The sequence below is a fragment of the Gigantopelta aegis genome, chromosome 14 (assembly GCF_016097555.1).
Source record: "Gigantopelta aegis isolate Gae_Host chromosome 14, Gae_host_genome, whole genome shotgun sequence".
Classification (NCBI taxonomy): Eukaryota; Metazoa; Mollusca; class Gastropoda; order Neomphalida; family Peltospiridae; genus Gigantopelta; species Gigantopelta aegis.
In genome coordinates, this window is record NC_054712.1 from 59,357,588 (window position 1) to 59,382,591 (window position 25,004).

The following is a 25,004-nucleotide window of genomic DNA, read 5'->3' on the forward strand; positions in this document are numbered from 1 at the left end:
ACAGAGGTCAACCTCTGTGTAATCATCAAAGAAAGATTTCAAAAAGCATATCAAAAATTTTCAAGTTTTTTTTTTTTATGAGGAACGATTTCCTAAACTGGACTTAAGCTGCTACTGCAAGTAACGACATGACAAATGCCTTAAATACAGTTCCATATCTAGCACTCTAAAACAAACAGGTCTCTGGGATTTCAAATTGTATGGAAAACCCTTTTTTTTTCAGTAGTCATGATAATCGTGGATTATGAGAATGAGTAATGGACATTACCACCTCACCATTTCCTTTTTTTCACATACTACATGCCATGGACAAAAAAGCCGTATAACCATGTTCTTAATCAAAACAACTCAAAATGAAAGAGGTAATAATTTAATAACGAACACCATTTCATCATGTATATATTAACTCTCCAATAGGGTATAAAATTTGTCAAGAAAAATCAATGGCCTAAATCTTGATTACACAAACACACCTTACACAGATCAATTTATTGTATAAAACAGTTAAGCTGGTGGGCAATGTTATTAACTACAGACCCTAATCTAGAATTTTAAAATGTAGAAGTGACTTCTCCCTTTCCATGAGGAAGAGGAGAAGTTTTATAAAAACAGAGAACATTTATTGGTACATTTTGCAAAGTGTTGTCATGTTCGGTGTGAAACATTCCGAATTATACACTATAGTCTTTCCCCGCCTCCAAGAAACACATTTTGTAAATAATTTTAGTTGGCTTTTAGAAACTGCAAAAAATAACTATATTTGTGTGCAATTTAGAAAACAATTGGCCGAGATATAAATACACATGTAACTTGTGGTACATAGTTCAGTAAAAAAAACTATGTTCCCTGGTGAGGACTAAAGGTTCAAACTGAAGTATTTTGATAAAATACTACTACTTCTGGTTATAAAATTGAAGCAAAACAATTGTATATTTTCATTACAAATGCGATATTATTAATTGATGATTAATGTCATTCTTTTGATAAAATGAAAAGTAACAATTAGTATATTGTCATTACTGAAATGAATGTGGCTGAGAATTAACAACACTTGGCTGGTTGCAAACTGCACATTTGTTGATGTACAGTTTAGCGCCAAAGTAAAACGATGGAGGGGCATTATGACACTGAATAAGACAGTGGCTTGACGTCCATTGTAATTTTGTTTTCAAAATCTGATTAGACCCAAAATATCATGACGACTTCGACTTCTCACTACTTTTAATAAATAAGCAACTTGAGCCAAATTTTGACCAAAAAACCAAAACCTGTCCACGTTGCTGGTTAGATTAGGGTCTGTGGCTATCCTGTAGCAATAAAGCTGTATTCATTGATTAAAAGAAATTAAGGAACATAAACTTATCAAAGCAAATACAGACTTAGGCCCGCTTTCCGATAACGTAAGTTTATTGATAATGCACTTACATAGAACACTTCCATATAGATAATCCTGTGTGCTAAAAAAATCTTTATGGACGAGCGATTGTTCTATGGTGTGATGTCATACATGAATGTATTTACTTCTGGCGTAAAACGTACACATCGAAGTGAAATTTTGTATAGTAATTTGCTTGCAAAAAATGCAGATATGTAACAACACATTAATAAATGATATTATTAAATGCAGAAATGTGCAAGATAAATCACATGCGGAATCGCATTAAATATAATGGAAAGCGAGCCTGAATGAAAAATTCAACATGTAATATATTCTCCAGCCTATTACTGCCCAATTAAAATGATCAACAACTACAACCAGGGCTGAAACAATCTAGCTATATGTAAACAATAATTTATTTTAATCTGGACCATATATAAAAAATGCTATTTCGTATTCTGCAAACAAAAACTTGAAATAAACATTGCTTAGCACATTATGCACGTGTTCATACATTGTATGTATTATTTTTAATGGGTATTAATGTAATACTATTAATTTACAAAATCTACATTTCACACTACTAACAAGATTAGGGCCTCCACGAGTCCAAAAGTATTCAACCCAGACCGGAGTACAGATACTTACACTAGATGATAATGAGACTAAGGAATAAAGTAAAATAGCATTATGCATCTCAACTCCAGCGATGAACGTGGATGCTAAAGCTTGTCAATGTATTGCATTCAACACATTCAACTTTTGTTTTCCCTCCATGTCTCATACCCCTATAAGTATGATGTAACTGATAACAAGCATATTAATATAGAGCAAAATGACACAAAAATATAATTAAATCAGTCTTCTTCCTTGCACAGGTCCTGGAGTCCTGTGAACGGACTCGAGTCTTGCTAGACTCTGCCCCTACCAAAATACCTGTGGAGACCCAAGACAGGATTCATATATAATTAATAAATGTCATTTATTTACTTTTAAAATATAAATGCATCTACAAAGGCTGTCTTAACTCTTACAGGGCTCAAAATTAACGACGACACAGATGGCAATTGCCATTGTTGAGATACCTAAATTTATATTTATATATCAATAACTGTCGGAAGAATCACCTTAATGATGACAAAATGTATACACTTGGTGTATATTATATGCAGTATATAACATTTGTACATTTAAAATATGTCTACATACAGCAATATAACATTTGTCATCTTTATTTGCTGCAAAAGTAACTTTTTAGAAAATTGCCATAGTCCGACTCAAAACTGCCGTTGGTTAACTTGGTAAGCAGTTTTACCAATGTCATTAAAAAAAACATTGCTGTACGACCCTAGTTTTTAAACACTACTTAAAACCATATTTTTCACTATTGGAGCCGTTTATGATCACTGAAATCAAACATTACTTATATTTTATTGTATAAATTATCCATTTCTGTACAACCAAAGTGTTTCTGGTCATCCTAGTGTTTCTATGCATTTTTCATATTTTTAAAAATGCATGTGCGTCTGAGAAGTAATGGTTACGTAGTCTCATTTTAGTCTAGATATTTTTAACGGTATTTCAACGTCAGACTTGTTTTACTCTGTTGTATCCAAGTTTGTTACAGGTTTGTAAATTAATCAAACTTAAATGTCCATTTTAACGGGTAGAAACTAGGGTCTAGTACAAGGTAAAAAAATATATACCTTAAGTGTCTAAAAACTAGGGTCTGTCCCTTTAGGTTTGAGCCCTGTCTGAAGTGAACACTTTGCCATTCGTATGCTCAAGAGATTTTTATATGAACTTTCTCAAAGGCAAGACGGCACATACTGCAACTTTTGATACATAAGTCATGGTGCACTCATTGGAACTGGAAAAAAAACAACAATGGGTCTGCCAAAGAGATTCAAGTCTATGACCTAAGCACCTCAGGTGAGTACTCTCCTAACTGACCTCCCACCCTAGGTATGAAAAATATTGATATATATCTGTATCATACTATCAAATTTAGGAACTCTCTATCACAAACTGCTGCATGCTGGACATCATTTTATGGATGCTTAAAAATATTTATTGTTCAAACTGGAATAAGTAAACTTGAAGTACCGGTAAACATATTATGTACTACAAAAAACCCCTAAAAAAGTAAAGTTAAAGTTCGCTTTTGTATTACGATAGTTTCATGTATGACAGGGGCGACTCTCCTGGCTGTAGTGGCAGCCACTCCACTTTGCTGCGAAACAGAATTCTATAACTAATGAACCAACAACCAACAGCAATAAATGATGCAGTTACTTTCTGTGGAAGGGTATGAAAACGATATATAACACTTATAAGCAACATTAACTCCCAAAGAAGAGCCAACATGGTAATAGCTATGATGTTCACTTTAATCATCGGAGTCAATAATTTGAATGAAATCTGGGCATCTGATATTTCCTTCTCCGTTACTTTTCTCTTATCCTTCAGTTCCTCATCCTGTAGGAATCCCCCCAGTTTGCTCCAATCCCTGAATGTCTTCAACTCTTCATTAATGATCAAAAGGCTGTGAATCAGCAAGAAACAGTGTCCAGAGATGTCGAATCCAAGCCAACTTTTCCCAGCTTCAACACAAGCAAATTTGTCTTTGATTGTGGTTACTGTACACACTCCAACCATTGTCTCCACACGAACAAAGAGACTTGTACACACGTACCACCAAAAGGTTCCTACTGCTAGTCTCAGAAGATGCCTCCTAATGTAGTTCCAGTTTCCACAACAATACACGGTGCTGGTTAGGAAGATGTACGCGAGCAACAGAGAAAGAGTCCAGCCCCATCCGAGTTTCACGAACCATTGATTCAGTATGTTTCCCTTGTTTGAAAAGTAAGATCGCGGAAACGCGAAAAGATCACAAATAACTGAACCAACCAAAACCCCAGTCAAATACACGCCGATTTTAACTGACGTGTCCACTAAAAGAACTGTACGGCAAAGTTTTATGACGACCATCATGATAAAATGGCCTACGTGAATTGGCTCTGGAAGAGGTTTCTTCCCACTACCCTTAGCTGTCGTTCTGTAACCTCTAGCAAAATTCATATAAGGGTTTTTTGGATTACTTGACGATTTTCCATTCTTAACATTTCTGTCTGTCGCCATATTGACGGTATAGGTTGCACTATACCAATTAATTTCCGGCTGGGTCGAAGTTCGAGGTGCACCGAACTTTTGATAGAGAAGTTAACACCACAAGTCCTGTGATTGGTTATAAATGTGAGTGTGTTGGTTGTAAAAAAAATTAGTTTCATCTGGGCTAAAAATGTATGCAGTTTTATTTGATGTAGTACCACCGTGTCAAGTAGCCTTGTGCTTGGAACATGTATGGGGTACCTGTAAAAAAAAAGTACTCAAATTTTGTGCGAAACTAGGGGTGTTGCAGAAACATCTGGTTATACCGAAAATGAGCCATGAAAGGTACCATTTTCTGCAGTTAATACTTTGAGGTAGGGGTTGTAGTACTGATATTTATGGGTCACAGTTTGGTTGATATATTGCATATAGTGTTTTTAAACACAAACGTTAACGTGGTCGCCTATGGGATTTGAATTGGTATAGTCCAACCTATACTTCCGTTTGATAAGGGAGAGCACTCCAAAATGTTTAATACCATTTACCATAAATCTGTCAATAAGTATTTATTATTTTATTTTTTTTCTTCATTTTTTAATATCGAATTATATTTAGGCGCGGATCCAAAGAGAGACGAGACAGAGAGAGAGAGACAGAGACAGAGACAGAGACAGAGACAGAGAGAGAGAGAGAGAGAGAGAGAGAGAGAGAGAGAGTGAGTGAGTGAGTGTATTTACATATTCAAAGTATATGCATGGTTTTTGTTGGAAGGGTTGCAACATTCTTGAACAATAATTTATTAAAGAACCATCTGAAGGTATCAAATCAGTTTTATATCCTGATCTATGCACAGAGATTCAAAGTGATACTGGCCTCCAATCTAACCTGTATGACAAAAGGGATAACGTTCCACAAGTACATTTTTCATTTATATCAAACAATATACCTTCTGCTCTGGACAGCTTTTGGTGTCTACATATCATAACTTCTAAGATACCTTAGGGAATGCTAATTGTATGCAGATTTCAAACAATGCCTCATCATTCTGGCACAAAATTTGTTCCATCATGATTATGATGTTCATGGACTCCTGAGGTATTCAAAAGGTTTTATGGTAGACATTTGGAGGCTTTATCGACTACATACGATGGCTGATGCTATTCTGTATTTTAAATTTCTGCATACTTTTTCATCTTTTTGATGAAACATTTGTTCCTAACTTTAGATGAAGTGACAGATTTGACAGCTGTGGTGCCAGTACTTGTAACCAGTGTCATCAATGGAGCAGGATATGCCCACCTTTTGCAAACACCTGGTTTGACAGTGAATAATCACCACTATATTTATTCTATTAAGCTCTGTCCTGTGTTAGTTTTGATTTAGTAAACTAGTCTGGGAATGGCAGTCCTCTTTGAGCAGTACAGGATGTATTGTACTGTAAAGGATCTACCTGGGAGTACCTGTCATTCTGTAGATGAACCAATAGAGAGATTTATGGAATCAACCACTATTCTGCCAAATGGCATGGAGATACAGTTTCAAAATACAGTGTTATTAGGTGTCTGATAAAATATGTTCCAGAATGCGAGAAGTAAAATTAGATAAAAACCTCATGACTATTCATGTTACAATAATTATATTATTATTATTATGTCCACAACCCGACACGGCATTACATATCACATTTTTAATACACCATTCTGGTTGGAATGTGAAAAAGAAGAAAACAGTCTCTTGTGTATACATTTGAATTGCATTACAATACAGATTATTACAAATCCCAGTTAAAGGTGAATTGTAATATAACTTTGCAAGTGCCATATTTCTAACTTTACATTTTATTTGTAATAAGAAGTTTGTTTTGTTTAATGACACCACTGGAGCACATTGATTAAATAATCATCGGCTATTGCAAGTAATCAGAAAAGCCTACATTATGTACCCATCAAATAATTATGATGGGCTCACACTAGAAAGAATTTTGGTTTAGCCAATATTCAATATTTCCTTGAAAATCATTCAAAAGTGGCTAATTAAAAAAAAAAAAATTAACCAAAGACTAAATGTTGCAGCCATTTTGTATGAAAATTAGCAATTGACTTATTTGGTAATGGACAGGGTGAGCTCTGATTATGGGCTCAAATATTTAATTGTGATATCAGAAATTCAAACTGACAGTTACCATCTACAAAATTTTCAGTAAATATTTTTTCTTCTTTTGCTAGTGAATACAATTAATCGGTTCAAAGTATTTAAACTTTACAAAAATTAAAAAATACTTTTGGTGGGAAACTGCTTTGAAGAGGATCTTTCGAAGTTTTTAAAAATCTAGAGGAAGTTAATGCATTTGATTATTATCAAGGACATATTAAAATACCATGTCTTGTGAGCAAAAGGAATTGCACCATGATTCAGTTAGCAGATATAAATTTGTTTTAGAAAAGAATTCATTGCATGACCAGATGGTACATGCATTTATTTAGTTGGCTGTCTTTATTATACAGTCTCATTATTATACAGTGACACCCCTTAAACTAGACACCTACGAGACCAACTAAAAGGTCCAGTTTTAAACGGTATCCAGTTTACAAAGTTTCTGTTCTTCATTGATATTTTAAACAGGAATGGGAAAAATGACCAGTTTTGAGGGAATTCTGGTTTATAAAGGATCCAGTTTAGAGGGGTTTCACTGTATAATATTGTTTTGGTCAAGTGATACCAACTGCCTATCTCCTATAACTAAGTATCATAATAATAATTCCATGTATATTAAGCTGTCTGACTTGCATAGTTACATCTATTAATACTGCAATACAATGAGTTTGCATTCAATATGTTTTCTCAAAAGACTTAAAAAGCACACAACCTTATATTAGTTTATTTTTACATATTCATTTAACACAAGCACGCATACCGTGCTCACACACACATATACACTTTGAGAAATGGTAATATTATAAAAAAACTTTTTTAAAAAACTAAATGCATATAATGAATATAATGTTTTGTGATATAAAATATGTAATGTAATATTCTGTTTATTACTGTAGAAATGTCCTGCTAAATGAACATTCCAGTCATTGTTTACAAACTAACGTTTCCTTAACGGCGGAGTAATGTTTGTTCATTGATGTCTCAAAAACCAAATCACAACCCGTTCTAAAGTGACGTCATATTTATATGCCCATTAGTAAAGAGTACACATGTATCAACAGCTGTAAACTGTAAAACATGTTTATACTAAAAAGCAAACAAGTACACAGTAATTGAATTAATTAGTAACGAGTTAAATGTATTAAGTAATAACCAGGAAACAGTAAATGTTGTGGTTCACCTCATTTGCAACGAATCAGTCAAGCTTACGGTCGGTCAAGTGATGGAGTAATGTACTATTACAACAGCCAATCATTAAACAACAATGCCAGGAGGACATACGATTTAGTTATGACATACAAGGGAAAACGTACGATAAATATGAACCCCGTTATGCTGTACCTCGTAGGTAATAAAGTGAAATATCACATGATTATTTACAAGTATATTCCTCTCTGAAAACCATATACTTCTCTGAAACAAATGAGCAGTCATTACCCTGCACAATCTATACAAATAAGCAGTCATTACCCTGCACAATCTATACAAATGAGCAGTCATTACCCTGCACAATCTATACAAATGAGCAGTCATTACCCTGCACAATCTATACAAATGAGCAGTCATTACCCTGCACAATCTATACAAATGAGCAGTCATTACCCTGCACAATCTATACAAATAAGCAGTCATTACCCTGCACAATCTATACAAATGAGCAGTCATTACCCTGCACAATCTATACAAATAAGCAGTCATTACCCTGCACAATCTATACAAATGAGCAGTCATTACCCTGCACAATCTATACAAATAAGCAGTCATTACCCTGCACAATCTATACAAATAAGTAGTCCTGACCTCATATATCTTCTTTAATAAGACAATATACCCGGTATATCTTTAACCAGTTCAAATTCAAACCCTGCACAATCTATACATAGCAGTCATTACCCTGCCACAGTTCAAATTTGATCACTGCCAGTTTGAAGAAAACACAACAGAATCCAGGTACCTTCGACAGTAAGATCATGGATGTCACCAGGACACTATTGGAAAGGGTTGGTTTGTCTAATAAACTAGTATAGTTTATGGTAATGGTTGTTTTGGCAAAGAATTGCAAAAAAACAAAACTCTGTCAGAAAAAGAAGAAGCTTCATTTGTAACCCTCTGAGCCGGTCACCCCCACCCCCCTACACCTTTTGGCTATTTTGTTGAGATTTTTGCAAAACAATTACATAAAACAAATCTCAGAAAAAAAAGTTTCCCCATCCCCATGGTGATGCACCTGTGAATGCAAGTGAAAATTTGACAGGCATCAGAATAAAGAAACAACTTTGTTGTGTTCCGGCGAATCTGCTGTCTCGTCTCCCTCCCGGAGTCCCTCGCTGACGGGTCCCTTCCCAATCAGTGACAACATAGCCAGAGCCTCGGGGTCTTTGTCCAACACACTCTTCTTTTTATCACTTTCCTGAAACAAAGAGAAGAATACAAAATATGCTTTATGTACACATTTATCATGGGTGCTGAAATAGAAAATACCATAAATCCTTCATTAGAGGCCAGGTCTCAAAGCATTTTGAAAACAAAGAAAAGAAGAGGCCTTCCTTGAATAGAAGCCAGCCTTCAATAAAGGCCAACTTCTGCTATTGTAGCTTTGTTAGCTTAATGACCATGTTATACTCGTCATTTCTGTTGCATAACATCAAAAGCTTACAACCACACTGCGACAACAGGAATAACTAAAAGTTACTTGAATTTGGCTGTAGATTTCTTTTTTTTAATCAAATTTGCCAAATTGCCATTAATTTTTGGCCTCTAGCTTAAAACCTAAATATAAAATGTTTTTCAAAAAAGGATCCCGCCAGTCGGACTGGTGATGATAATTTTTAACTCGTCTGTCAGACGTTTCACTAATATTTGGCAAGTGGATTAGTATTTTCTGCAGATATTTTGTAGTCATTCATAATTCTGTTAGTATCTTAAAGCCCCCGCACACATGAGCTATCAGCTGAGTAAAAAGGTACTCGAGACATTTTGCTCAGCCGATAACTCTTGTGTGCGGGTAATTTTGCTGAGTTTTTCGCCTCTCGTGGTCATGAGGAAGATATCTATCGTTTTTTGATATATTTGTGACCACATGTGGCAAGTGGCAAAAATTTCACTGTGTGCAGGCTATGTGAGATATCAGCTGAGCTAGTTTCGCCAACTGACAAATAGAAATACAAAAATTGCATCAGCGTGATGTCATTCTGACAGACGTAAACAAAGTAGTTGAACACTTGGCTCATTGTGTGCGGTGAAATTGTTATGAGCTAACAGCTGAGCTAAAGATCTCCAGTAACTGATAGCTCTCGTCTGTGTAAGCTTTAGGATGTACAGCATGTACCAACCTCGTCTGATGTATCTTCTCCTTCCACTTTCTTTTCAGGTCCGACAGCCCACACTTCAATCACATCCACTTCAAACTCGGGCTTTCCCGACAACTGTGGACTGCCATAAGTGGTACATTTTGGACCAGCCTTGCTGTGGCCAACACTGAATGCATGGTCAATCCACAAACCAAAATACTCAAACTGGCCACCCATTCCCTGCCAAAACAAAGAACATCACTATGCATCTTCCATTCCCTGCCAAAACAAAGAACGTCACTTTACATGCATCTTCCATTCCCTGACAAAATAAAGAACATCACTGTACATGTATCTTTCATTCCCTGTCAAAATAAAAAACCATCACTGTACAATGTACATGTATATTCGATTCCCTAACAAAATAAAAAACATCACTAAACAAGTATCTTTCATTCCCTGTCAAATAAAGAACATCACTGTACTGGTTTCTTACAATTATATATTTTTACCATCAACAGCCAGAGCTGACACTGGAAAGTATTTTATCTTACCCAATGTTCAGGAATATAGAGTATTTCCTTAAAATTACCAAGAAGGGATTAATTTAAACACAATTTTATGAGCCAAATATTAAATGTTGTAGCCCCTTTGGATAAAAATAGCAATGGGCAAATTTGGTGATGGGAAGGGTGGAAAAGGTGAGCCCTGAATAACACTTGGATACTTACCAAGCCATTTGGCATGGTCTGGACATTGACATTCAAATACATGAAGTGATCATTGTAACCTGTCGTTGTGTACACGCCACAGTGTGGAGACAAACTGAACAGAAAACACTGGGTATCACCTATAAAGAAAAGTTAAATGCTTTTATATGCACACAATATTCAAACAGACTCCTATAACATCTCACATTATTATCATAATGAACAAAAATAAAACTGTTAGTCAAGCTTGTTCTGTGTTAAAGGGACAGTCCTGAGTTTGCTGTAATTTTTAAGATGTTATCGACTAACAGAGACCTTTCAAAGACTGTAATTACATATCAAATGTTTTTCTATATAAAATATTTGTGGCTGTATATTAAACATGTTTCTGATCATTCTAGTATTTGTACTAGGTTAAATTTCATTTTATTTTCTAAAAAAGTTTTTTTTCGTATACAAATATTAAGATGACCAGAAACACATTGAATATATAGGCACTGATATTCTAAACAAGAAAATATATTTAATGGATATTTTTAGACGTTAAAAGATTTTATTAGTCACTGTCAGTAACATCTTACAATGCAGGAAACTCAGGACAGTCCCTTTAGCAAATATAAATTAATTTATTAAACAATAAATATTTTTTAAAAATAGACATTTACAATATTCAAATTGATCTTTACAACAAAGAATTCAATTTGTAGTCTTCATCCTGAAAGGCAAGTAATCATTCCCCTGGAAAGTTTTAGGAGTGTGGCAAATTGATCACTTTGCAGTAAATGTTTGATACATTTTATTTGAAATGTCATCTGATTGCTTGTCTAGCACCATTGCAGGAGAGTCATCTTCCATTCACTTTGACTTTGCCCATTGCAAAGACTGAATTTGTGTCAGTGGAAAGAATGACCAAGATGAATGGATGTATGGTAAAACAAAAATGGATAAAATGACAAGAATTACTTCAACTTATTTAACAGAATGAATCTCGCCCTTGCTTGTGGGTGTATACTACCAAATCAAATCCCATAGATGACAATAGTAACATATATGGCTAAAACTTCTACCTGCAACATATCAATCAACAAATGCCACAGATATAAATACTAACACCCCTCACCCTTTAAGTGAATCAGAAAAAATTGGTGGTGAAGCTGCTCATTTCTGAGATAACAGGTAGCGTTTATGACTACCCTAGACACAGTGGTATTAGATGCAATAAAATTGTATACATTTTTTGCCCAGATGAAACTATTTGTTTTTACAACCAACACACATTTATCACCAATCATAGGACTTATTAACTGCTCTATCAAAAGTTTGGTGCACCTTGAACGTTGACCCAGCCGGAAGTTATTTGGTTTAGTACTACCTTCAAGTGTTTTAAAATCTGGGCTTAAGACTTCAGCATTTGTCAAGGTGAGTTGGGAGAAGCCAACAGCCATGCACCCGATATAATTTAAGGAACAAATATGAATTTTACCTGTGAACTTTGAGCTAACCTGCCACGACACACTTGCAAAACCACCAAATAAATGTCCATCTTTATCTTTGATGATGATCACACTGGGTCCCTTGCTGGGTCCCGCAATGTGCTGTACGAGCTGCGAGAAACTGTCACCGAAGATCTGATTGTTGAAGAGGAATCTCCACTCATGCTGCAGATCGTGGGGCAGACACGAGTTGAGAAATATCAGACTGGGTAAATCCAGTAACGTCTTAACTCGTGACCACTCGATGTGTTTGGCAAATGGTATTCGTGGCACAACCAGATGGTTTCTTTCTTGGATACCCTAAACAGAGGAATAAGATCATCAATGTAAAAAAAACCCATTGTAGGGCTATTTCGGAATAGATAACATGGGGATCAGGGTGGAAGGAGGTTGTTTTATTTATACATGTATAAGGGTATGTGCTAGAATCATGTCCACCATGGAAGGAGGCTGTTTTATTTATATACAGGTATGTGCTAGAATCACGTCCACCAAGGAAGGAGGTTGTTTTATTTATATACGGGTATGTGCTAGAATCACGTCCACCGTGGAAGGAGGCTGTTTTATTTATATACGGAAATGTGCTAGAATCATGTCCACCGTGGAAGGAGGTTGTTTTATTTATATACGGGTATGTGCTAGAATCACGTCCACCATGGAAGGAGGTTGTTTTATTTATATACGGGTATGTGCTAGAATCACGTCCACCAAGGAAGGAGGTTGTTTTATTTATATACGGGTATGTGCTAGAATCACGTCCACCATGGAAGGAGGTTGTTTTATTTATATAAGGGTATGTGCTAGAATCAGGTCCACCATGGAAGGAGGTTGTTTTATTTATATACGGGTATGTGCTAGAATCACGTCCACCATGGAAGGAGGTTGTTTTATTTATATACGGGTATGTGCTAAGAATCACGTCCACCAAGGAAGGAGGTTGTTTTATTTATATACGGGTATGTGCTAGAATCACGTCCACCATGGAAGGAGGTTGTTTTATTTATATACGGGTATGTGCTAAGAATCACGTCCACCAAGGAAGGAGGTTGTTTTATTTATATACGGGTATGTGCTAGAATCACGTCCACCATGGAAGGAGGCTGTTTTATTTATATAAGGGTATGTGCTAGAATCACGTCCACCATGGAAGGAGGCTGTTTTATTTATATACGGGTATGTGCTAGAATCACGTCCACCAAGGAAGGAGGTTGTTTTATTTATATACGGGTATGTGCTAGAATCATGTCCACCATGGAAGGAGGTTGTTTTATTTATATAAGGGTATGTGCTAGAATCAGGTCCACCATGGAAGGTGGTGGTTTTATTTATATACGGGTATGTGCTAGAATCACGTCCACCAAGGAAGGAGGTTGTTTTATTTATATACGGAAATGTGCTAGAATCACGTCCACCATGGAAGGTTTTTTATTTATATACACCATGGAAGGTTTTTTATTTATATACGGGTATGTGCTAGAATCATGTCCACCATGGAAGGAGGCTGTTTTATTTATATAAGGGTATGTGCTAGAATCATGTCCACCATGGAAGGTTTTTTATTTATATACAGAAATGTGCTAGAATCACGTCCACCATGGAAGGAGGCTGTTTTATTTATATAAGGGTATGTGCTAGAATCACGTCCACCATGGAAGGAGGTTGTTTTATTTATATATGGGTATGTGCTAGAATCACATCCACCATGGAAGGAGGCTGTTTTATTTATATAAGGGTATGTGCTAGAATCACGTCCACCATGGAAGGAGGCTGTTTTATTTATACATGTATAAGGGTATGTGCTAGAATCACGTCCACCATGGAAGGAGGTTGTTTTATTTATATAAGGGTATGTGCTAGAATCACGTCCACCATGGAAGGAGGCTGTTTTATTTATATAAGGGTATGTGCTAGAATCACGTCCACCATGGAAGGAGGCTGTTTTATTTATACATGTATAAGGGTATGTGCTAGAATCATGTCCACCATGGAAGGAGGTTGTTTTATTTATATACGGGTATGTACTAGAATCACGTCCACCAAGGAAGGAGGTTGTTATATTTATATATGGAAATGTGCTAGAATCACGTCCACCATGGAAGGTGGTGATTTTATTTATATACGAGTATGTGCTAGAATCACGTCCACCAAGGAAGGAGGTTGTTTTATTTATATACGGGTATGTGCTAGAATCACGTCCACCACGGAAGGTGGTGGTTTTATTTATACATGTATACGGGTATGTGCTAGAATCATGTCCACCACGGAAGGTGGTGGTTTTATTTATATACGGGTATGTGCTAGAATCACGTCCACCAAGGAAGGAGGTTGTTTTATTTATATACGGGTATGTGCTAGAATCACGTCAACCAAGGAAGGAGGTTGTTTTATTAATATACGGAAATGTGCTAGAATCACGTCCACCATGGAAGGTTTTTTATTTATATACGGGTATGTGCTAGAATCATGTCCACCATGGAAGGAGGCTGTTTTATTTATATAAGGGTATGTGCTAGAATCATGTCCACCATGGAAGGTTTTTTATTTATATACAGAAATGTGCTAGAATCACGTCCACCATGGAAGGAGGCTGTTTTATTTATATAAGGGTATGTGCTAGAATCACGTCCACCATGGAAGGAGGTTGTTTTATTTATATACGGGTATGTGCTAGAATCACGTCCACCATGGAAGGAGGCTGTTTTATTTATATAAGGGTATGTGCTAGAATCACGTCCACCATGGAAGGAGGCTGTTTTATTTATACATGTATAAGGGTATGTGCTAGAATCACGTCCACCATGGAAGGAGGTTGTTTTATTTATATACGGGTATGTGCTAGAATCACGTCCACCATGGAAGGAGGCTGTTTTATTTATATAAGGGTATGTGCTAGAATCACGTCCACCATGGAAGGAGGCTGTTTTATTTATACATGTATAAGGGTATGTGCTAGAATCACGTCCACCATGGAAGGAGGCTGTTTTATTTATATACGGGTATGTGCTAGAATCACGTCCACCACGGAAGGAGGTTGTTTTATTTATATACGGGTATGTGCTAGAATCACGTCCACCATGGAAGGAGGCTGTTTCATTTATATACGGGTATGTGCTAGAATGACGTCCACCATGGAAGGAGGTTGTTTCATTTATATACGGGTATGTACTAGAATCACGTCCACCACGGAAGGAGGTTGTTTCATTTATATACGGGTATGTACTAGAATCACGTCCACCATGGAAGGAGGTTGTTTCATTTATATACGGGTATGTACTAGAATCACGTCCACCATGGAAGGAGGTTGTTTCATTTATATACGGGTATGTCCTAGAATCACGTCCACCATGGAAGGAGGTTGTTTCATTTATATACGGGTATGTGTTAGAATCACGTCCACCATGGAAGGAGGTTGTTTTATTTATATACGGGTATGTGCTAAAATCACGTCCACCATTCTCTCAGTCTGAAAGGAGACCTGGCCAGAAGGAGCAATTCTGAAGACCAAACCCTGGGCAACAGCAGCAGATCTTGAGGACATCTCAATTGACAGCATCAGCAGGACTACGAATTTGACACAACCGTCGATCGTAGAAGAAAAATTTACCCAATGTGAAATTTCTTGTACTGTCCAGTGCTCCACAACTGCTGAAAAAAGACCATGGTAGGTACTATCCTGTCTGTGGGATGCTGCATATAAAAGATCCCTATGCTGCTAATCGGAAAGAATAGCCCATTGCATGGCAGTTTCCTCTCTCATTATTTGTGTAGTCTTTAACTATATGTCCGACGCCAGATATAACCATAATTAAATGAGTGTCGTTAAATAAAAAAAATCCTTTCTTCCTTCCGCCAAAGGTGATCAACTCTAGAACTGCTCTTCTTGGGTTTTATATAAATATATTTTTATCTTTAGTTAAGCAGAGTTCGAAATAAGCACTTGTCCGTTTGTCCTGACATGTAAAAATCTGCTCGGACAAACAAAATGTATCTCTATGTTTGTCCAGTGGACAAGTCAAAATGTTTAATGCAATTTCATTTTAAACAATCAAACACATCATCCTTGTACTTTAATAAAACAAATAATTTATTTGGACAAGTGAAAATGTTGGCAGACAAGTAGATCATCCAAATGTATTTGTTCGATGGACTAGTGAAACATTCTTCGTTTTTCTATCACTGGTAAGTTGAAACAAAACCCCGTATTTATTCTGAGCTTATATAAAGTATGAAAGGATTCTTATTACTTGTTCTTACCTTATATACACAGAAACACTGATGGAAGACATGTTCGAAGACCTGAAGAAAGAGTGAACATTTTGACAGCCAGTTTTCGATATCATCTGCTGAATATTCACATCCCTCTGGAATGATGGGTAAACTCAAACCCTTGGTCTTGGAATCACCTTGAAAAAAGAAATATTAGCAATGAATACACATACAGCTGTTAAACTTGAGTTAAAAGTTTGTTTTGTTTAATGGCACCACTAGAGCACATTGATTTATTAATCATCAGGCTATTGGATGTCAAACATTTGATAATTTCTACATATGGTCTTAGAGAGGAAACACTCTTACATGTTTTCCATTAGTGGCAGGAAATCTCTTATATGCACCATCCCAGACAGGATGCACACACCATGGCCTTGGATATACCAGTTGTGGTGCACTGGCTGGGACGAGAAATAGCCCAAAGTATTTAACACAAGCGAAAGTTAGTTGGATACGTTTTAAGCAAGTTAAAAGATAAATGGTATCATGAGTATAGTATTCTTTTTATTACACATTCCCAAAAGCCACAACTTATACATGGCACATTTATGTTGGCACACACTGTTATTTTATAAACTTTTCACAGTGCAATTAGTTTCATTAGTATTAATTTCATTGATCGGTGTGGCTTTGGCATTTAGGTCATCACCATGGAACAGCCAATGAGATATTGGAAATAAAAGATTAACCTGTGTGAAGAAGATCTTCCAGCAGTGACAATGCCAGACGAGTGAACGAATCTTCACATCGGTGCAGAATCCAAGATTTAAACTCGGATGACTTTTCCACAACCCTTGCAAAGGAGTAAAGCAACATATCCACACACTGAAATGAATTTCAAGAGTCACTGAATATCACAATAATATTGATTATCTAAGGATAAGTTAAGAAATTTGCCCATTTTAACTATTCATACAAAACTGAGAAAATTAAGAAACCGGGCATTTAATTTTTTTATAAGCAAAAACATTATCATAGCATGATACATGTCCCCTCTTGGGCCCAACAAATTTCTGTATTTCCTAAATTCAAAGGCCATAACTCTGTAAAATAATGGATACTACACCATGAAAGTTAAACTTGATCTGTAACATTACATGATAAAGCTGTATACAAAAGTTCATCTCAATTTAATATCTTCAGGCATTGCCAAAAAAAAAGAGTCAAAAAACACATTTTCATATCTCTTTAAGTTCAAGGTCCATTAAAAAAAAAAAATGTTTTGTGCACATCCAAACATGCCGGGTACCCCATTTATTTACAAAAGATCACACATTTAGTGAGTTATTTGACAAAATTAACTGGGTCTCAATGAGTAAATAAAATTCAATATATACAGGTAAAATCAATTTAGAAACATGAATATATTATGAAAGATATTATTATCATACTGACATACATGTGTATGATATAAAAGTAATAATAATTTTATATACCCGGTTAACTTAAACATGTTAATTTTAGAATAACATTTGTGCATGTTGTCTTTGTAGAACCAATATTTTAGGAAATTTTTTCTTCTGTGTGGCTGCTCAACTGCAGCAGAATATTCAGTTTCTAGACGATTTTTAACATAACATTTAAAAAGTGCCATTTCATTACATGTATGGCTTATTTTCTTCTAGCATTTTACAAGAGGCCCAAATTGTTTTAATTACTTTACTCCAGAGAAATATTCCCAAGTTCGATGCATCATTGCCAACTTTATGTGATATACCGAATACAATTTTGAATACATTGAACCTGAAATTAGATACAAAAGGTTTTTGAAAAAGATATTCCACATCGTTCATAAATTGTTTTGTTTCCGGGCAATGCAACTGTGTTGACGTCATTGCATTCAAGACGCACTGTTACGGACGCAATTTTCCAATCACAAATTTTAAGGTGTTTCCTTACTGCAATTAAGTTATGAATTATTTTGTAAATTATATCAAAGTCCCAATTTTCAATTAACCCAGAATGAATGGTTTTCCAAAAACATTTACAAATCAAATTTTCACCAAAAGTGTTTTCCTACTTGGTCTTTATGTGGTTTTGTTAGTATGATCGTATACAATTCCTTCGTGGTCGTGAACTGTACACCGGAGAGCGTTTCGTGGGTTTCTAGATGGTGTCCAACTCACCATTGTCGGGGTCTACAGTTTGTATAATCTGTAGCCATTGTCGAGGAAAATTTTCATTTATGTCTGTGAAAAATTTGCGTTGGATGTTAAAAAATCCAGGTGTCAAAAGTTGTTCGTCCATATGTCCCAAATGTCCCTAACTAAATTTAGTCATGCTCCTATCAGTCTGCTCTTGGTCGTGTTTTGTGGTATGTGTCGACTGTCGTGTAGAGGTTCGTCCAAGATTTGCTGAACACTCTCTGTGTCACGTGTTAAGTCCAGGTCCAGGTCTGTCCAAGCTAGTAACATCTGCTTGTAAATGTTCAGCATTGATCTGAAGTTCTGTTTTCTATTGATAATGTTATATTTTAAGGTGTGTCTTTCGATATTAAATTTTTTATACTGGCCTAAAATTGATCAACTAGTGATTTCCAAAGCCCATCTCCTTCTAAACTGAGTAGCCGTCTTATGAATTTAATTCTTTGAGCTTTCATTTTTAACCAAACAGTTACAACTCAAAACCCACCCAACTCTCTAGGTAATTGAAGTTGCTCTCTTGATATAAAATGCTTTCTATAAGACCAAATGAAGTCTGAAGTCATTATGTCAATTCCATAGAAATAGAAAACATATCTCCATGCAATTTTATGATTACTTAACAAAATTTAACCTTTTACACTCATCTCAATCAGGTTTTAGACCAAAACACTCATGCCAAACAGCACTTATTGATATAACTGATAAATGGTTACATGAAATGAATGAAGGAAATCTAAATGGAGTCATATTTCTTGATTTCAAAAAAGCTTTTGATGTTGTGGACCATTCAATTCTGATTCAAAAGTTAAACATTTATGGCTGCAAAGGGAATTCTCTTAACTTGTTCCAATCTTATTTAACTAACAGGACACAGCAAGTCACTATAGGAATGGCAACATCAGAACCTAAATCCATTATTTATGGTGTTCCATACTAGGACCTCTTCTCTTTATACTGTACATAAATGATCTTCCACTATACATTGAACATTGTACCACAAGTATGTATGCAGATGATTCAACAATGTTCATGTCAGGGAAAACTGTTACTCAAATTCAAGATAAACTACAGCAAGATATGAATAGTGTAGAAAAATGGTGTTCCTATAATAAAATGTTCATAAACACAAAAAGACCAAATATATGACTATAGGAACAAGACAAAAAGTTACAATCCAAAATGATATTTCTCTTATAATAAATTCAGAACGTCTGCAACACACCGATTGTGAAAAACTTTTAGGAATTAAAGTTGATAATAATTTAAAATGGACAAATCAGGTTAAACGTGTGTTCCCTGATCTCTAAACGTCTGTATCTGTTATCAAAAATCATTAGGTATTTAAATTTAGATGCAAGAAAACTTTTCTACAATGGGTATATTTTACCACTCATCGATTACTGCTGTGTAATTTGGGGAAACTGTAATCAGGATGGATTAGAACGTTTACTAAAACTGCAAAAGAGAGCTGCAAGGATGATATTAGATGTAGATCCTATTACTCCATCTGCCCCACTATTTAAACAGTTAAAATGGATGACAATGGAAACACGAATCCACTATCACAAATGTTTACAAATTTATAAATGTCTATACAATGAAGCCCCAAACTATCTTTCAAACTTATTAATATATGTTGGAGAAAACAATCCCTACAACCTTCGAAATGTACAGGATAGAAATCTATTAATTCCAAAACCTAAAATGTCTTTATTTAAACATGCTTTCAGTTACTCTGGACCAGTACTCTGGACCAAATTGCCTAAAGCTATCCAATCATCGCCAAATACTGCTGTTTTTAAATATAGACTCAAGAAATATTTTCTAAAATAATATCATTTGTACTTATTACCCATATGGGCTCAAATATACGGGGTAATATTTTTTCGATCTCTGCACAGTGTGCAGATTGCTTCTACAGCCACTGATTGGCTGGCTTAAAAATCACGATGTTTGGTTGGTTGCTTGTCATGGCCGGAACTTCACTTTCATTCATATAATGTTTCCATTCATGAGTCAGATTACACATACGTTATACGATATACAAAGATTTACAAAAACAAATGGACTCACTTGTTTCGTAAACATGAAATGGTATATTTTCATAAGCAGCGGCTTTAGTAATATATAAAAATAATTATTTTCAAATGCAAATACAGTCGTATTATTTTGTACTGTAAACATTTGGCTGTAAAAAGAACGCCGTTATGCTATGACGTCACTTACATTACGTCATGTAATGTGCGTAAGATTATATGACGTAATGGCTGATGGCTTTGTTGTAGACTGCAGAGGAATGTTTACATTAAAAATCAGTTAAAATTGACAATGGGTAATAAAGAGAATAACCAACTCGCTATGAGGAGTTACGAATTATCTGTCCCTCGTGAATGAATGTTGTAAAACCCTCGCCAAAGGCTCGGGTTTACAACATTCATTCACTCGGGGACAGATAATTCATAATTCCTCGTAGCTCTTAGTTATTCTCTAAATTATTCTATTTGCAAAATGGGTAAATTGCCATGAAAGTCAGACTTGGTCTGTAACAGAACATAATAATGCTATATACACAAAATTTCAGCTCAATGTCTTGAGGCATTGCGAAACAAAAGTCTGGAAAACAAATGTTTGTATTTCCTACGTTCAAGGGCCATAACTCTGTCAGAAATGGGTAAATTGCCATGAAAGTCAAAGTTGATCTGTAACAATACATGATAAAGCTATACACAAAATTTCAATATCTCACGGCATTGTGAAAAGAAAAACATATCTGAAAAACTCTATGTGGGACAGACAGACAAAGGCCAGAGATGAAACCTACAGTCCCCTCCGGTTGGTCCGGTAGGGGATTCATAATTACATGTAGGTTAAACCACTGGATTGTTTTGCATATATTCAACAATATTAAGTGTTTAATGCAAGCAAATACATTGGTATTTAATAAATAGAGGTTATTACCAGAGTGTTTTTCGGTATCATCAATATCATATATTAGGAATACAAATTGTATTATGTGAGCCTCTGGCAAGCATAATACATTATTTTTATTCCTAATATATGATACTGACGATACCGAAATACACGAGGGTAATAATCTCTTTATCATATAAGCTCAAGCTTAATACAACGTGTTTGTAAACTGTACACACAACTTTAATTCCAGTCCGCCATTACTAGATATTCAAATGATGTAAGAATATGTGGTGCGGTGTATTTTTTAATGGAAATGACGTCAAACTCGAATGACATCATTTTGGATGTCCTTATATCAAAATAAAGTTATGCTTAACGTTTTTTGTTTTCTGAATACTGGACAGCTTTCAGTGTCAAATTGCCATTGAAATGTTTTTATTTGATGACTATGAATGCATACGTCAATCATGGAGTGTCACCCAAGTACGTTTGCTTAAATGTCAATAAACCTAGTGCCGAGACCTCGACTAATTTACATCTAATTTGCAAAGTTATTAAATTCTTAAAGTATGTGATCTGAAAAATATCACATACTTTGATTGCATTGAAAATGTAAGATATTATATGATAAAATGCTATATTATGAACAACAGCTGCACCTATTTTGGATCATCAGATTAAGTATGCTTCATGGTAAGCAAGTAGACATGTTACGTCAACAATAATTTTTTTAACTGTAATCAACTAACCTTCACCAACTCCTTGGCTCCAACAGTTGCTTGTCCATGACCAGCTAAGTTCAGTATTATATGAGACCGATCTGTGATGGTTCCTCGCAGCAGTTTGGAAACACACAAAAGAAAAGTTGGTAACGTCACTTCCCTCACATCATGGTGTTTGGGGTCTGTTGCTAGCATCCATCTAAACAGATTGTCTGTCAGTGTAGGACCCAAGATTACCCCAGTGTGAGACTTTAAAATAAAAATAAAATTATGGAATTAGTTTCGTTGAGTGTTACATAAATACATATGAACCATGTTGATGTTACTTTTTTTTTTTAAATGAAGACAAAGTGAATTTTGCATTTTACTTAAAAATGGCAGTTTAGTAGCATGGGATATTTTCTTCCTAAATCACCTCATAGCTTGAAGGCTGCTCATGTGCCATAAAACATTTTTTAACGTCTCCGTGAAATACAAAAATATTGTGGCCCAGGGAAAAAGTTGTTTTCAAAATCTTAATTAAAGATATCTTTATAGTCAACTGAAAATTGATTAGCAACTACTGTTTAATGGGCACGAGTTCGACCCGTACCACCCTTTAAGTTTAATGGTTTTAGGTATATGGTTAAGGTTAGAGCCTTTGATATACAGGGATACGGGTCGAACTCTTTCCATTTAATGTTTTAAAATTGGATAGTGATCTATGAAACTTGCATAGCAAATCACAACACGATAATGAACTTGTAAACTGTTCTCTGTACCTACATAATTTAGGCCTCATACCCACCGCTTTCCAGACAGTTCGTCCACTGGACAATTCATCCACCGGACAATTCGCCCACTCACCTCGGACAATTCGTCCACTCGATGACTGCATTTTTTTCAAACATATCAATAGTTACTTCTTTGACATTGTAATAATTTCTTAACATTATTTTGTGGTATACTATAACCAAAAAAGTAAAATAGAGTTAGAATTCAACATTACTATCCAGTTTTTATTAACGGTTTGTATTCATTATCATGCGGATTATTCGTCCACAGACGATTCGTCCACTCGCTCGTACACGATGTGGTAAATAGGTAATGCAAGCCTCCGCGTCGGAAGACTTTATTACCCCCCCCCCCGTCATGTTCTCCTTCAATGGCGTAAATTCTATCCACTGTACCCTCCCTCGTCACCCCCATATGCCTAATAACCTCGAAATAAAATAAAAACTTGTCTTCAATTCCAATTTAATTAAATGTACATTAAAAAACAATTCAACAAAACAACAAATGTCATTCAAAAGTTAACATATTTAACATATTTGACATTAGTAGAAATGAACAAGCGAATCAGTGTAGAATCGATGAATAGTATTTTGTCGTTGTTAACTGCACAAATCACTGTAGGAGATTATCCATTCAAATATCATTGGAAGAGAAACGTCCAACAGTCAGCCGACTAATGAATGGATAATCTCGCAACAGCACGAATCGATTCTTTGGCAGTAATTTCGTCATTGGTGTAGCGTCTCCAAATGGCAAAGAATTCTCCCTGCCGGGTCCTATGCTTCAGCCGTTGCATCCGTCCATACACCCCCGAGTGTGCTGTAACCTCACCGTGGTGCAGGGGTGTAACATTCTCTTTGAGAATGGCCAATACAGCACAAATTGAAATTTTGAGTAAAAGTCAGTATCTATCTGTGATATATGTATTTTTGCACAATTCTTTACACTGTTTTTATTTAAATCTTGAATTTTTATATTGATGTTGATCATCACCTTATTTGTTTGCATTACCATAGTTTGACACCCAACAGCCGATGTATTTTTCATGCTGGGGTGTCGTTAAACATTCATTCATTCATTCATTCCGTCCATACAGGTAGTTAGCGGTGCAGCTTTGAAATAAGGCATGTTGTTTCTACTGGATCCAACTTGGTGAAACAAGCTTAAGCAGTAATGAGCCTGCATTGCTAATTACTTCACGATATCACAATAGAGTACACCTGTACACTTAATTTGCAAGTTTCAAGTTGAAAGGGAAGGGCTAAAGATTATCTTTACTGAGAATATTGTACGAAAAACATCCTACGACATGTAGCATTAAAGGCGTACATTATAGAAACAAATAATAACCGAATAAATAGAAACACCAAATAATTATGTCTGCAGAGCATTGTTACAAAAACATCTACCAAGCGTAATCTAATGCAATATAATTTATTTTCACCTTTGTAAATTTATGACACAGCAAAAAAGATACGGGGTAAAATATATCTAATAATTTATTTAGCCCCCACGTACATGTAGTACACATTATTTAGGCCGTGGACGAAATGTACTGGGAAAATAAAAACCCAGTGGACGAATCGTCCGGAACTGATTTTGTGTAGTGGACAAATTGACTGCATCCCTACCCACCACCACTCCCTTTTGAAAAATCCCATCCCAACAACAAAAACACAACTTTTGTAACTTTTATTTAACTATTTATAATAGGCCCTATCAGTGTAGCGGTTACCAAACTGTATTGTTACAATGTACCGTGCCTTTAATATGGTAAATACGGTAACGAGTTAAAGTACCTCGAGTTGGTCTTTAGAAAGGTGTTTTTTCTCATGACTCAATTTAGAAAATAATCTAGAAATGTATCTCTTCTCGTCGTCTGTAAAATGAACTTCGGAAAATTGATCGTCATTTTTGCTTTCTGATCCACCCATAATTAAAGTTTAAGCGGTGAAAAATAAACCAGAAACACAAAATCACGATCAACCTTCACATTCACGCTTTTATTTCCGGAATTGCGCAGATAGACTGAGCGGCCATATTCGA

The 25,004-nt window shown here is 35.6% G+C and overlaps 2 protein-coding genes across 2 annotated transcripts; both read right to left on the reverse strand.

The window, feature by feature from the left end:
• Positions 1-354: 354 nt before the first annotated feature.
• On the reverse strand, positions 355-4,646 carry LOC121388321 (acyl-coenzyme A diphosphatase FITM2-like). The gene has a single exon (XM_041519615.1). The coding sequence runs from the start codon at positions 4,517-4,519 to the stop codon at positions 3,548-3,550; it is 972 nt and encodes a 323-aa protein (XP_041375549.1). The 5' UTR covers positions 4,520-4,646; the 3' UTR covers positions 355-3,547.
• A 3,907-nt stretch (positions 4,647-8,553) lies between these two features.
• LOC121388023 (MTOR-associated protein MEAK7-like) lies at positions 8,554-24,944 on the reverse strand. Its single transcript, XM_041519223.1, has 8 exons — positions 24,758-24,944; positions 22,212-22,433; positions 17,095-17,230; positions 16,391-16,539; positions 12,127-12,436; positions 10,665-10,783; positions 9,976-10,173; positions 8,554-9,053 (listed from the first exon to the last, which is right to left on the reverse strand). Exons 1-8 carry the CDS (start codon positions 24,890-24,892, stop codon positions 8,901-8,903), a joined length of 1,422 nt encoding a protein of 473 aa, XP_041375157.1. The 5' UTR covers positions 24,893-24,944; the 3' UTR covers positions 8,554-8,900.
• Between the last annotated feature and the right edge of the window lie 60 nt (positions 24,945-25,004).

Bases quoted from the DNA above. Each gene is read 5' to 3' on its own strand.
- LOC121388321 (XM_041519615.1), bottom strand. From the start codon at position 4,519: ATGGCGACAGACAGAAATGTTAAGAATGGAAAATCGTCAAGTAATCCA.
- LOC121388023 (XM_041519223.1), bottom strand. From the start codon at position 24,892: ATGGGTGGATCAGAAAGCAAAAATGACGATCAATTTTCCGAAGTTCAT. The intron at 22,434-24,757 runs GTACTTTAACTC...TTTATTTTAAAG, and splicing joins TTTCTAAAGACCAACTCGAG to TCTCACACTGGGGTAATCTT. The intron at 9,054-9,975 runs GTTGGTACATGC...TCTTTGTTTCAG, and splicing joins GAGAAGATACATCAGACGAG to GAAAGTGATAAAAAGAAGAG.